We start from the raw sequence: 14,422 nt of genomic DNA, 5'->3' as shown, positions 1-14,422 counted from the left end.
ATTTTTAATTAGAACTTTTTAATGCTGGCTCAACTGCAAATGCCAACAGTTCCTTTTCCCACCCTTTCATGACAAAAACTTGGATGTCTCTGAAAATTCCGTCACTGCTGAAGTGTCCTGCAACACACACTGTGCCCTGAGCTTCCAGAAAATACACAGGGAAAGGGAGATCCACAACAGTTGATAATTCCAGTGTCTGCTACCTGAAGAAGAAGGAACTAAAACTTCTCTCCCACCACTGGGAATCCCTCATTGTCTCAGGTGTAGCTGGGTGTGTGTTCTATCCCCATCTGTCAGAGCTGGGGCAGTTCTCTGCTGTCCATGGGGCAGTTTTTTCTTGATCTCTCCCCCAGCCAATCCTCCCTGCAGGAGATCTCTGCTGTCCATGGCCACTGAGTGTCCCTGCAGGGCTGATCCAATTCCAGCATCCCATGGGGAGATGCTGCATTGCCCAGGGCAGGAGCCAAGCATTCCTACCTGGATCCAATGTGAGCCTGGCACAGCCCAGCAGCCTTTGCCCAGTGCATTGCCAGAGGAGCAGCTTCTGCTGCCCTGCATGGCCAGAGGGAGCCCAGGCCCATCTGCAGCAGCCCTGGAGCTGCAGAGGAAAACTCCCCCCTTGTGCAGGATCCCTGCTCCAGCAGAGCCACAGCTGGCACTGCAGGAGGGCTGAGCCCCCATGGGATGGGGCTGTGCCACCCCCTGACACACAGGGGACAGGGCCTGCTCTCACTCTGGCAGTGTTTTGGGTTGTTTTGTACTATTGCATTTGTATTTTTTAATTTTCCTAGTAAAGATCTGTTATTCCTATTCCCATATCTTTGCCTGAGAGCTCCTTAATTTCATAATAATTTGGAGTAAAATGTAAATAATTACATTTTCCATTTTACAGGAGGCTGCTGCCTTCCTTAGCAGACACCTGTCTTTTCAAACCCAGGCACTCATGAATCAGCAAAAACCTTTCCTCAGCCCCTGTACATGGCACTGATAATTAATTTTCCTTAGCAGCCCCTCCTGGGAGCCTGGTTCCCACTGGACTGCTGCTCCCCAGGCAGATGTTGCTCTGGTTTGTTGTTTCACCCTTTGAGCTCGCATGGTTCCATCTCAATGGTTTGTCAGACAAAACTGGGTACAGAGCTCTGTGATGTTCCAGTGCTGAACTCGTTCTGGGGGCTGGAAGGTGGGTGAGGGAGGGAAAAACACAGACAGAAGGAGGATCCCTATGGATTCTCTGAAGGAGGAGGAATTAGCAACAGATCAACAGCTTTCTCTCCTGGGAAACCCTCGGCAGAGCTCCCTGCCAGGGCTGCACAGCCCACAAAGCTCAGACACCTCCTAAGCACAGCAGCTTTTGCCTTGTGCAAGCTCCTAAATCACCTGTCCCTGACAAGCTTCTGTTGTGGAAGGAGCATCCTGGATTTGGGTATCCAAGGAAATTGGCAGCCAGCCTGGGGGGCAGCTCAGAGCCCACCCAGTGCAGGACATCGACCCTTGTGCTGCCCAAGGTGGATCCACTGAGGCTTTTAATAAATCCCTACTTTATCTCTCTCCAGTCTCTGTTCTAGGGCAGCCTTCACAAGGCATCAGTGACACCCCTAAAGGACAATTTATGGACAGTCTGGGTCTGGAGTGTCACTGGCCTTTGTGCTGTGCAGGACAACCCATCCTGTCACTGTCACATTTTCAGAAAAATCCCCTTGCCCAGGATTCTTCTCCTGGGAAGCTGAGAAGCCTCAGAGAAAAAGGAAAACAATATGATCTCATTTGCTTCTCCTGTATTTTGCTGCTTTGGAATGTGGTTGGAGATTGTTTATCCAACATGTGAATTGTTTTTACTTAATGACCAATCACAGTCAGGCTGTGTCGGGTCTGGAAGGAGTCAGGAGTTTTTCATTAGTATCTTGTTAAGCCTTCTGTCTGGATCTTTCCTCTATTCTTTAGTATAGTTTAGTATAGCATTCTTTAATATAATATAGTAACATAAAATAATAAATTAGCCTTCTAAGAACATGGAGTCAGATTCATCATTTCCTCCCAACGACGAGGACCCCAAAAATACCACAGATCATCCCAACCCTCTGAGCCACCATGATAGTATAGGGATAAAATGTTTCTAAAATCATGGGATATTCAGGAGGGGTTGGAAAGAAAAGTCAGGCCTGGTAGGCCCTGGGAAAATGTTAGGCTTTACTGCATCATGCAAAACTGCACCTGTATAATCATTTAATGGCTATGATAAATGATCTGATTGTTAAATGCAATGATTGTTTGGTGATTGGATATAATTATTGTTTAATCATAACGAGAATAATGAGAAACGATGTTTGGGGGGTTTGATGGAAATTACAAAATCCATGCTTGGATGAAATCAATGTATATAATAGAACAATATCAGTTTAATAATTAATATGTAGTTATATAACAATAAGGGTATAAAAACGTGTTCATCCTGTGAAAAATGCGTATTTTATGATTGGCTTTTCGCAAATATTAAAATGAACATTGTACGTGTTATGTTAGAAAGTTATGCTGTCTTAATTTTTTCAAGTAGTGTGTTAAATATAGTTTTAGGTTATAACAATGTTAAAATAGAAACTATGCTATGTAGGATACTTTTTTTAGAGAAAGGACTCGCAGTGAGATAGCAGCCACAGGACACCTGAATCTTTCAGAGAAAGAGAATTTATGGCTCCATTATCAGGAGAAATGAACTTCTTCCTGCCTTGCTCTGCCCTGAAGAGCCGTCAGGATTCAGAGGAAGAAGCTGACACTGACCAGACAGAATCCTGGGTTTGAATGGAATTTATGCATCATGGATGAGGTGTATGAATATGTAACAGGCTGTTGCTTTTAAGGGTTAATCCTCTGTTAACGTGGGTCCTTTTTTGGGCTTATTTTGCCCAGAAAAAGGTACCCAGACAGTCCATAACTCTTTGTTTCCATTGTCTCATATTGTCCTAATCCAAATTGTCCAGATTTTTATTACTCTAATTATATTATTATTTTAATAACCATTTTATTACTATTAAACTTTTAAAATTTTAAAAACAAGTGATTGGCGTTTTTCACAATCCTGAACCCATGTGGGAGTCAGATTTGGTTCTGTACCCCTGACACCCAGACCTCTTCAATAAAATCACCTGCATGTAATCATTCTGTGATTATGTGTTCCTGAACAACCCCAGCTGCCAGGACACCCCAAAACCAGAGCCCCACACCTGGGACAGCCTCGTGCAACACCTGGGGCTGCTGGACACGGGTGGGTGATTGAATCTCAAATTCTATTTACTCTGAGCTTTGCTGCTGTCCTGGCCACAAAGAGAATAAATTGGCTCTACTCAGAGCCTTGGATTTAGGAGGGTCACTCGCTGAAGGTGACAACAGCTCCTCCTCCCTTGTGGGAGCAGGGGAATTTGGCTTCATGGAAGAAGAGTCACTCCCAGCATTTTGGCAGATAAAAGCCAGAAGGAGCAGCCTGAATGTCAGAGCAGGGCTGGCTGAGGAGGGCAGTGACCTGAGCTGTTGCAATATGATTTCAGGGTTTACTAAAGAGCCCCAGGTTTCTCTCCCAGGTGTGTCAGTCACCTCTCCTTTCCCCTCCCAGCACTGTCTGTCAGTCCTGGCATTCCAGAAGGGCACTGAGTGATTGGCAGATCCAAAGGATGCCCTCTACCCCTGGGGGCCCTGGGCCATCCAGGTGTCCTTTGTCCCTTTGTCCCTCCCCTCCTGTCCCTGCTTGGTGCCTCCCTGCCCCTTCCCTGCCCCTCTCCCGGGGGTTCAAAGGAGCAGCAGCCACGGGCTCAGGGAGTTCTGTTGGAGCTGGTGCTGCATTCAGAGGCCTGAGGGCCAGAATAAAGCTCTGGATGCAAACCCTCCATCAGAACCGACTCCTTTCCTTCACCATTGCCTTAAAGCTTCTCCACAGAGGTAAAACCTGAGGAGCAGCCCCTGTTATGGGGGAAGCTCCATCCCAGCACCACCAGAGCTCCTGCAGGCCTGGACTTGTCTGCAGTGCCCAGCTGCAGCACTCAGCCAGGCAAAAGTGTCTGTGGGGTGAAACACCACACAGCCAGGCAGCCCAAAGTGTCTGTGGGGTGAAACACCACACACCCAGGCAGCCAAAAGTGTCTGTGGGGTGAAACACCACACAGCCAGCAGCCAAAAGTGTCTGTGGGGTGAAACACCACACACCCAGCAGCCAAAAGTGTCTGTGGGTGAAACACCACACACCCAGCAGCCCAAAGTGTCTGTGGGTGAAACACCACACACCCAGCCAGGCAAAAGTGTCTGTGGGGTGAAACACCAACACCCAGCCAGCCTAAAGTCTCTGTGGGGTGAAACACCACAGTGCTGCTGTTTGGTTCAGCACAGGGGCCAGACAAGCCAAGGCAGGTCCTGTCCTGCTGTATTGGTAGTACCAATACTGAGCCCCTCTCCCTGAGCCCGTGGCTGGATCTAAAGCTCCATATCTGGGTTGTTGCAACAGCCCCAGTCCTGCTCAGCCCACTGCAGATAAGAGAGGGGAGTTCTCCTCTGAGCACAGATTACAGCTAATAGCTTTTAATGAATAAATTAACATCCACACTCCAGGCTCTCTGACAGGTGGAGCCAAACCCAGCCCTGCTATTCACACCAGAGCTGCAGTCTGAGCCTGGACTTCTGCACTGAAAGAATTTGAATTATCGCCTTGCTGTCACCTCATCAGGTGTTCACTCTGCTGCTCCTGGTGATGTCTGCAAAGCTCTGCCCGTGTGACTCCAGGTGAAGGCTGCTCAGTGGGTGACACGAGCAGGAAGATGTGTGGGTTTGTTTTTTTTTTTGTCTTTCAATCAGCTCATTGCAATGGGAGGGACAGAATCTGCCAGCAATCAGAGCACTCTGGGGTGCTGATGCTGCCAACAGCCCGGGGCTGCAGGAAATGAAATCCCCCGGCTGTCACTTCCCTTCCAAAAGGAGGATAACGAGGGAAGCTTAATGCATTTCACTGCTAATTTATACAGGGACTGCTCCCCCCAGGAGCACTTCCCGTGCATTTCCATACTCATCCTCAAACACCCAGCACCTGAATGACAGGAGAGACACCTGCTCGTCACAGGGAGGGCTTTCAAGGACATGGAGGGACAGGATTGGATGGGATATTGGGAATTAGGAATTCTTCCCTGTGAGGGTGGGGAGGGGTTGGAATGGAATTCCCAATGGAATGGCTGCTCCTGGATCCCTGGCAGTGCCCAAGGCCAGGTTGGACAGGGTTGGGGTAACCTGGGGCAGTGGGAGGTGTCCCTGCCCATGGCAGGGGGTTAGAATTAGATGATTTTAAGGCCCCTCCCACCCCAAACCACCCCATGATTTATCCACCCTGTGTCACAGACACATTTTATGAAAAATCCTTTCCTTAAGATATTTTCTCCTGAGAAGCTGAGAGGCCTCAGGAACAAAATGTAACCAATGGTTATCTGCTGCTGTGGAATGCAACAGGTGCATCTGGGATTGGTCTCATGTGGTTGTTTCTAATTAATGGCCAATCACAGCCCAGCTGGCTCAGGCTCTCTGGTCAAACACGAAATTTTATTATCATTCCATTCCTTTCCTTTCAAGCCTTCTGATGAAATCCTTTCTTCTATTCTTTTAGTATAGTTATATCATTTTCTTTTAATATAATATATATCATAAAATAATAAACCAGCCTTCTGAAACATGGAGTCAAGATTCTCATCTCTTCCCTCATCCTGGGATCCCTGGGAACACCATCACAGCCCTGCTGGACATTACTCACCCCAAAGTCAAAGCAGTTGAATGAAGAGTGGAAGTAATTCCTTGGCCCCAGCCCATACATCTTCAGAGACATCTCAGTGAGGAACAGCCCCAGGAAAACAAACTCTGCGAAATCTGGGAACAGGAGAAGAGATTAAATTAATCCTTGCTGGGCAGAGCTCTTCATGCAGGGAATTTTTGTTCCTTTTTCACAGCACAAAGGGCCTGCTGGTGGAAGGAAATCCCTGTGAAATGGCAAACAGGGGCCAGGCACAATTTGGCACAATTTTCTCTGTGTATGTCCATGAGCTGTGTGAAGGCAATGCTCACCTGTATCCTTGGGTGAGAAAAGGAGCATTAAATCATACGCTCATTGTCTCTGTAAAGGAATTTCAAAGTAATAAGCCCTGGATCTAATATTTTTAAAGGTCAAATTTAATTGCAGAGATGTTTTGGGACTTCTGTACTTTCAAGAGATGGAAACTTTTGGGTGTGGGGTGTAAGTTTCTGTACCATCCTCTGATGATAAAAATACCTTCCTACCCAACAGAAGTGCTGACTCTGAGGGCTCACATTCAGAGGTGTTGTGTCTCCTGTTACCACATTTATTTTTATTATGCCTTTATAGCCCTGTAATTATGGAAGAGCCCCTTCTGTTTCCTTTTTCCTTCACATATCACAGGCTGGGAAACTTTTGATGGGAAAATTTATCACCTATGATGAAACAAAGGGCAGAAGGAACAGAGCTGGAGGCTTCAATTTCCACATCAAGTTTTAAGAACTTGAAGCTACAGCAAACACTGCCTTTGGCATTTTAAGTTTGGATCTGGAGGCCAATAAGCAACAGCAAGAGTGAAATGTTAAAAACAAAACAAAAAAAAAGCACCAAAAAAAAGGCAAAAACCACCTACACTTCCAAGAAAAACCAAACAGCAGAAGGCAAAGCTGCCTCTCTGGAGAAAAGATGAGGAAAAGAATCAAACCTCAAAAGGTGGGGATTAATCACCTTGTTTAGTGCAGCACAGGAGGTTCTCAGAGGCTGCAGCAGAACAGATGCTACAAGAAAGTCTCCTGTAATTTCAATTTTATGATTCCAGGAATGATAAAAAGGAGATGGTGCCAAACTTTATACAGAAGTACACAGAGACAGAAGAGAGGCAACAGATAAAAGGAAAATTTCAGCAGGATGATCCTGGATTCCAGGTGCTTTACACTCTGGGACAGCTCCAATCTCTGCTCTGGGACAGGGACAGGAGCCAGGGAAAGGCTGGGGCTGGGCCAGGGCAGCTCAGGCTGGAGAACCAGAGCACACAGCCTCAAGCTGTGCCAAGGGAAATTCAGGTTGGATATCAGGAAGAAGTTTCTTACAGAAGGAGTGATAAAGCTCTGGAATGGCTGCCCAGGGAGGTGGTGGAGTCCCCATCCCTGGGGGTGTTTAACAAAGCCTGGATGTGGCACTGGGTGCCAGGGTTGAGTGGAGGGGTTGGGGCTGGGTTGGACTCGATGATCTTGAAGGTCTCTTCCAACCCTGTGATTCTGGGAATTCTGTGAGCTCAGGGCAAGGTTCTTCCCCCAGAGGGTGCTGGCACTGCCCAGGCTCCCCAGGGAATGGGCACGGCCCCGAGGCTGCCAGAGCTCCAGGAGCCTTTGGGCAGCGCTGCCAGGGATGCCCAGGCTGGGGTTGCTGGGACAGGGGCTGGGCAGGGACAGGGGCTGGATTTGATGATCCCTGTGCTCCCTTCCAGCTCAGGAGGTTCCATGATTCCACCATTCTCTGACCTCCTGCAATCTGCAGCTTCAGCTGAGTGTGGGGAGAGATTTCCATTCTGCCTTGGATTTCCATTCCCAGCCTTGCACATCCAGAGGAGTGAGCAGAGCTGGCCCAGGGCCATCCTGGGTGTCTTTGGAAATGCCTTGAAAAACGCAGCTTCAATTACTCAAAATAAAAAAGGGGTTTCAAATTTGAAATTTTAAATGAAAGCCAGTCATGGAACACCATGGGCATAAAGTTCCCTGAAATCCAGGAAGCAACAATGAGACGAAAGAGGCTTTATTAACACCTTAGTGAGGAGCCTGCAAGGACACCTGTGCCAACATTTGCAAAAGGGGAGGAAATGTCAGGAGTATTAATTATCCCACGTGACCTGCTCTCCTTGAAAACAGCAGCAAGATCATCCAAGGAGACTCCAAGGGCAACGTGTTCCCAGCTGAGGAATAAGATAACAAAATCTGAGACCTACAGCCTTTTTCCCAGGAAGAGGCAGATCCTCCCTCTGGGTCTCAGGGCACACGAGCAGCACAACTTCCTCTCTCCTTGAGCTTGGAGCTTTTGAGGAGAAGCCTCTTCACACCTGATCAAGCTGCAACTTTTCTCTCCTTTCTCACAGGAGGTGCAAGGACTCAGTGAGGAAACTCAGTGTCCAGCACCAAGGATCCCAGAGTAAGGAGATATCCATAACTGTGCTGGGAATCCATCTGACCTTCCATCTGCTCTGGTGGGGCCCTTCCAGCTGCTCAGGGCTGCCTGCAGCTCTGGGACAAGCAGGAGGACCTGGAGCTGCTGGAAGGAGTCACAGAATTCACAGAATCCACAGAATCACTGGGTTGGAAGAGACCTCCAAGATCATCGAGTCCAACCCAGCCCCAACCCCTCCACTCAACCCTGGCACCCAGTGCCACATCCAGGCTTTGTTAAACACCCCCAGGGATGGGGACTCCACCACCTCCCTGGGCAGCCATTCCAGAACTTTATCACTCCTTCTGTAAAAACTTTTTCCTGCTATCCAACCTGAATTTCCCTTGGCACAGCTTGAGGCTGTGTGCTCTGGTTGTGTCAGTGCTGCTGGAGAAAGAGCCCAGCCCCAGCTGAGCACAGGCACCTTTCAGGAGCTGTGCAGAGTGATGAGGGCAGCCCTGAGTCCAGAGAAAACCTGGAGCTGCTCTGGGGCTCTGAAGCCAGGCTGGGAGAGCTGGGGGTGCTCACCTGGAGAGGAGAAGCTCCAGGGAGAGCCCAGAGCCCCTGCCAGGGCCTGAAGGGGCTCCAGGAGAGCTGGAGAGGGACTCTGGTGTCACACTCAGCTGGTGGTGCTGACTGGGACAATTTCCAGGTGCAGGGTCCCTATGCCAAAGGTTGATATCCAGCCAATGCTGTGAAACCTTCTTAAATCAGCTGATAAAATCACAGGGAGGGGTTGTGGGTCCTGCAGGAAGCAATGCACAGCCCCATATCTCTGGCAGGGAGATTCTCATCCCCTTATCTCTGCCCCAGCCTCACCTGTGCTGAGTCACAGCTCAGGTGCGCCCCAGATTCTCCAAAGAACAACAAAAATTCTCAGCAGTGATTTTTAACTGCAAATTTGTACCAACAGACCTCAGGACACTTTGCCAAGACAATTACCACCATCCCAAAGGAGCACAAAAGTAGGAAAGACCAAGGACTAATGTTCAGTCACTGCCCCAGCAGAGGCTGAACACACCCTGGGCATCACAAGTGCAAAGTGTCACCATCAGGCTGCCACATCCTGCAAATCCAGAATATCACCCTAGAAAAAAGCTAGAAAATGGCAAAAGAGAATCAAGAAATATTTGATTATATATTTTAAAAAAATATATAAAAAGCCAGGAAATGTTTAAAACTCAGAGCATCTAAAAACCAACTTCCTTCTGCTGCTCTTGCAAGAGCCACCCTTGGCCTTTCCCAGCTGATGAATTCCAGAGCAGAGCCCAGACCTGGCAGCAAGAGCTGTGTCCCAGCAGGTACCAGATGCTCCAAATCAGAGCCCAGTGAGGCTGGGATGGAGGGAAGTGGAATTCAGACCCTGAACTCCTCAGGCAGAAGGAATTGGCTCCATGGAGAGGCTGCTGCATCCAACACGTGATTTCTTCTGAGAAGGCCCTGCCTAAATAATTGAAAATGCAATTTTGTTGTTTGGGCCTCCTGGTATTCAAACCTCACCTAATTTCATTTGCCTTACTCCAAAGCATTTTGTGATGTGATTTAAGGAGGAAAGGTTTGATACAAACACTCTTATTTCATTTCCAAGCTGTGCTGTTGGCAAAGGCCATGCAAGCATCCCTTCACCCCACACCTTTGAATTAGGCTCCTAATTAGAGTTAACAGCTCCTTTCTGTCAATCATTTCTGGATTAATTCCATTTCTGCCCCATCTCCAAGTCCAATGGCATCAGAAGCAGGTGCTGAGCCTGACACTTCCCTCTCCTCACTCTTCTCTCACATTAAAAGAACTTCAGCAGGGCAAAACTTTCCCCTTTTTGCCCAAGCAGATGTGAAATGCTCAGCAGACAGAAATAAATATGTTCCAGAAAGCCTTTTCCTGGCAGATCCTGCATATTGGTATCCAGAGGGAGCTGGGGCTTGGCTTCAAAGGCAACAACAGCACCAAAAAAAGGCCAAATTGCCCCAAACATGAGGCTCAGCACTGGGCAGGGAACAGGCCAAAATGGCTCAAATGCTGTGCTCAAACACTGGATTTATCAAAAGGAAACACTGTGTATTTGGGGCTCAGACCTACACAGATTAAGAAGCCAGGAAGGATCCCTGCAGGATGTGCTGGAGAAAGAAGAGAGCTTTGGGAAGGGCAGCCCCTGAGTGAAACTGCAGTGACCCAGTGCTGAAACCTCCTCCCCACAGTCCCTAAAATCATCCCACAGACCCTAAACCATCCCATAGTGCCTAAAACCATCCAAATCCCTTAAATCCATCCCACAGTCTCTAAAACCCATCCCACAGTCCCAAAACCCCATCCCACAGTCCCAAAACCCCATCCCACAGACCCTAAAACCATCCCACAGTCTCAAAAACCCATCCCACAGAGCCAGAGAGCTCTGGTCCCACCTTCATCCCACAGCTTTAGGCAGAGGAAGAGGAGCTCAGTCCAGCCCCATCCCTGGGGCCTCCTGCCCTGCAGCAATTCCTGCAGCTGCTCCCACAGGATGGGATTTAGGGTCTGTGGGATGGGGTTTTAGGGACTGTGGGATGGGTTTTAGGGACTGTGGGATGGGTTTCAGGTACTGTGGGACGGGTTTTTGGCACTGTGGGATGGATTTTGGCACTGTGGGATGGGTTTCAGGTACTGTGGGATGGGTTTCAGGTACTGTGGGATGGATTTTGGCACTGTGGGATGGATTTTGGCACTGCGGGATGAGTTTTTGGCACTGTGGGATGGGTTTTTGGCACTGTGGGATGGGTTTCAGGGACTGTGGGATGGATTTTGGCACTGTGGGATGGGTTTTAGGGACTGTGGGATGGGTTTCAGGTACTGTGGGATGAGTTTTTGGCACTGTGGGATGGGTTTTTGGCACTGTGGGATGGGTTTCAGGGACTGTGGGATGGGTTTTTGGCACTGTGGGATGGGTTTTGGCACTGTGGGATGGGTTTTAGGGACTGTGGGGAGGAGGTTTCAGCACTGGGTCACTGCAGTTTTGCTCAGGGACTGCCCTTCCCAAAGGCACAGCCCTGGTCACTCCTGGTGTCCCCAGCATGGATTTTGAGGGGCCCTCAGTTGAAAATTCATCTCTGCTGCTACCAGACCTCAGTGCTGCCATTGCAGAGTTGGTTTCTGACAGAAATCTCCTCTTTTTCAGAATATTGGCAGTGGTGGAAAGGAGCGTGAAGAGATGGTAATAAAATCAGGAAATAGATGCATGAAATATATTCTTTTATAGGTAACTGCAGCTTATTTAACCAGAGTTCTGTGCTTCAGTGAGCAGTGTCCATCTGCAGCATGAGAGAAATCCTATTTGGCCCTGGAGTCCTTTCCACACAGAGAAGGAGAATCTCTGATTGAATTTGAGGATAATTACAGGGGCATGAAGTATGGCCTGTTATTAATCATACCACAAGAATTCAAAGAATTCCTCATCAGTGCTTTCAATAAGGCTAAAGAAATCCCAAGCCTCTCTCCAAAGCTCCTGCAGTCCTTTTTCCAAAGCAGTTGTAGAGATATGGAGCATCAAGCAGAGAAAGCTAATCAGAACAATTCAAAACAGAAAAGTTAAAAGAAAAGACCAAGGGAGAAATAAATCAATGCAGAGCCGTAGGCTTTTACCAATTGTTCTTTAAGTAAAATTAATTTGTAATGTAATTAAACTTCTCCCCAGAGGGACAGGTATAATTGAATTAGAGGTGCCTGGGTAGAGTTGCAGGGTTTAGCAGCTCCTTTCTAATTGCTCACATCTTCCTTCCTAGGCAAAGGCTATAGGTACTTTGATATTTCTATAGATGCTCATAAGGATTATGTGGAATTTTCTGATTTACCAGACTAAGAGAAAAGTAACTGCACAAATTAAAATAGAGCAGAAAGTCCTGATCTTGTGTAGTGTTTGAGTCTGTTTGGGAGTGTTTGGTCTTTGAGTAGTGCTTTTAGCACCTTCTGGAAAAAAAAAGATGAAACCTTTCATTTTTATTTGTTTACAGATTTGCATTTAGACCTCTCCTGCTGCTGCAGTTCACAAAAAGCCTCCTCAGTCCATTCCTGAGCACCTTCCCTGAAACAGCATCTCTGGAATTTTTGATTTCTCTCTTGCTCTGCATCCCACCAGCCAGGCCCTGCTCCTCTATAGCGATGTTCCCTCATCATGGATTAACTTCTAAGCCATTTTTAAACTCTGCCACTCTCCCATTTAAAGGATTTTGCCAAGTATTTCCAGGAGCTGTTTCAAATCCCCTTGTTCTGCCTCTATCTAATGGATTTTTGCACAAGCCTTGGGCAGAATGGGGATTTCCAGGAGCATTCCTGGAGGGCTCAGCCCCAGCTGGGCTCCTCCCCAGGTGTTTGTGCTGTGAGTTATCCAGGCAGGAGTGAGGGGGCACATCCAGTCTGGCTGTCACCATGAGATTTGCTGACAAATCCCTTCCCCAGGATGTTTCTCCTGAGAAGCCTCAGAAAATAAATGCAAACAATAATTATCTGATTGCTTGGAATGTGGTCTGGAGGTTGCTCACCAACAGGTTCCATGTGAATTGTTTTTAATTAATGGCCAATCCCAGTCCAGCTGTGTCAGGCTCTCTGAGTCTGTCACAGGTTTTTATTATCATTCTTGTTTTAGCCTTCTGATGTCTCCTTTCTCTTTCTTTAGTATAGTTTTAGAATATAATATAATATAATGTAGTATTATATAATAGAATATAATGTAGTATTATATAATATAATGTAGTATTATATAATGTAATATGATATGATATGATATGATATGATATGATATGATATGATATGATATAATATAATATAATATAATATAATATAATATAATATAATATAATATAATATAATATAATATAATATAATATAATATAATATAATATAATATAATATAATATAATATCAGCTTTCTGAGAGCTTGGAGTCAAATCCTCATTTCTCACCTCATCCTGGTGACCCTCACAACACCACAACAGTCTGGCCATCACTGTGACCCCAAAACAACCAGCAAAATCCTTAAGGCACTAAACATTCCTTGCACTCAGTATTCAAATAGGGATTTGTGGAAATCTGAGGCTCTGGAAACTCTGCCACCCCCCAGGAAAGGGGTAGGAAGGTTTGGGTCATCCCCAGTGCACAGCCAGGTGTGAATGCAGTCCCACAGCTCCTCAGCCTGGAATTCAGGAGGGTTTGGAGGTATGGGATACCTGGAATTTAAGAGGTTGAACTTGTACGGCTTTTCAGGACAATTCTCCAAAGTTCCTTGTTCAAAAATCACACTAAAATAGGTTTCTGCCTGGAGTAGAGACAATCATCCCCAAAATGAGCCCACAGAGCCTCTGCTTCTTCTCTTGGAGAAAACCATCTTAAAAATTAAAACAAACCCCAAAACAAGCAAATAAAAACCCCCAAAAGTGTCTGGTGTACTTTAGAATTTCCCTTATGACCATTCATGGAGAGATTTAGTTGGGAAATTGGGAATTAGGAATTGTTCCCTGTGAGGGTGGGCAGGCCCTGGCACAGGGTGCCCAGAGCAGCTGGGGCTGCCCCTGGATCCCTGGCAGTGCCCAAGGCCAGGCTGGACAGGGCTGGGAGCACCTGGCACAGTGGGAGGTGTCCCTGCCATGGCAGGGCTGGGATGGGATGGGATTTAAGGTCCTTTCCAACCCAAACAATTCTGGGATCTCTGGTTTTTATTCTCATTGTCACAGTGACCAATCTTGTACCACCATGTCTAAAATCCCAGTGTGAGTATCCACAAAACCTTTCTCTGCTTTTCAATAATCTGTTTTTTTCTGTGACCCAGGCTGGGCTGCCCCTCCCCAATGCCAGGGGAGTTTCCAGCAGGGTTTAACATCCCAGAAATACTCAGAGCTCCTGGATGAAGGGTGACAGAGATGCTGAGGGGATCTCTCTTGTGAGGACAAGGCTGAGAGAGCTGGGGCTGCTCAGCCTCCAAAGGAGATGATTGAGAGGAATCTCATCCAAACACCCACAGGGAGGGCTCAGAGCAGGGCCCAGGCTCTGCTCCAGCCATGGGACAGCAGGACAGGCAGGAACTGATCCCAGGAAGTTCCACCTGGACATCAGGAAGAACTTCTTCCCTGTGAGGTGAACAAGCAGCTCAGGAGGCTGGGTCTCCTCCCTGGGATGTTCCAGGGACAATGCTGTGCTCTGTGCTCTGGGATGGCCCTGCTGGAGCAGGGAGCTCCAGGTGACCCTCTCAGGTCC

General features: G+C 47.4%; 1 protein-coding gene across 10 annotated transcripts in view; it reads right to left on the bottom strand.

Annotated features, from left to right (window-relative positions):
* The window catches only part of CACNA1B (calcium voltage-gated channel subunit alpha1 B), a 337,207-nt gene that overhangs the window by 129,677 nt on the left and 193,108 nt on the right, over positions 1 to 14,422 (bottom strand). For all 10 annotated transcript variants that reach the window (XM_077189241.1, XM_077189242.1, XM_077189243.1 and 7 more), the window contains one exon: positions 5,774 to 5,886. In XM_077189241.1, coding sequence (XP_077045356.1) covers positions 5,774 to 5,886 — 113 coding nt within the window. The remainder of the gene's footprint in view (positions 1 to 5,773; positions 5,887 to 14,422) is intronic.

The sequence above is a fragment of the Agelaius phoeniceus genome, chromosome 21, assembly GCF_051311805.1.
Source record: "Agelaius phoeniceus isolate bAgePho1 chromosome 21, bAgePho1.hap1, whole genome shotgun sequence".
Classification (NCBI taxonomy): domain Eukaryota; kingdom Metazoa; phylum Chordata; class Aves; order Passeriformes; family Icteridae; genus Agelaius; species Agelaius phoeniceus.
The sequence above is the reverse complement of the archived record's forward strand: the minus strand, read 5'-3'. Positions and strand labels throughout refer to the sequence as shown.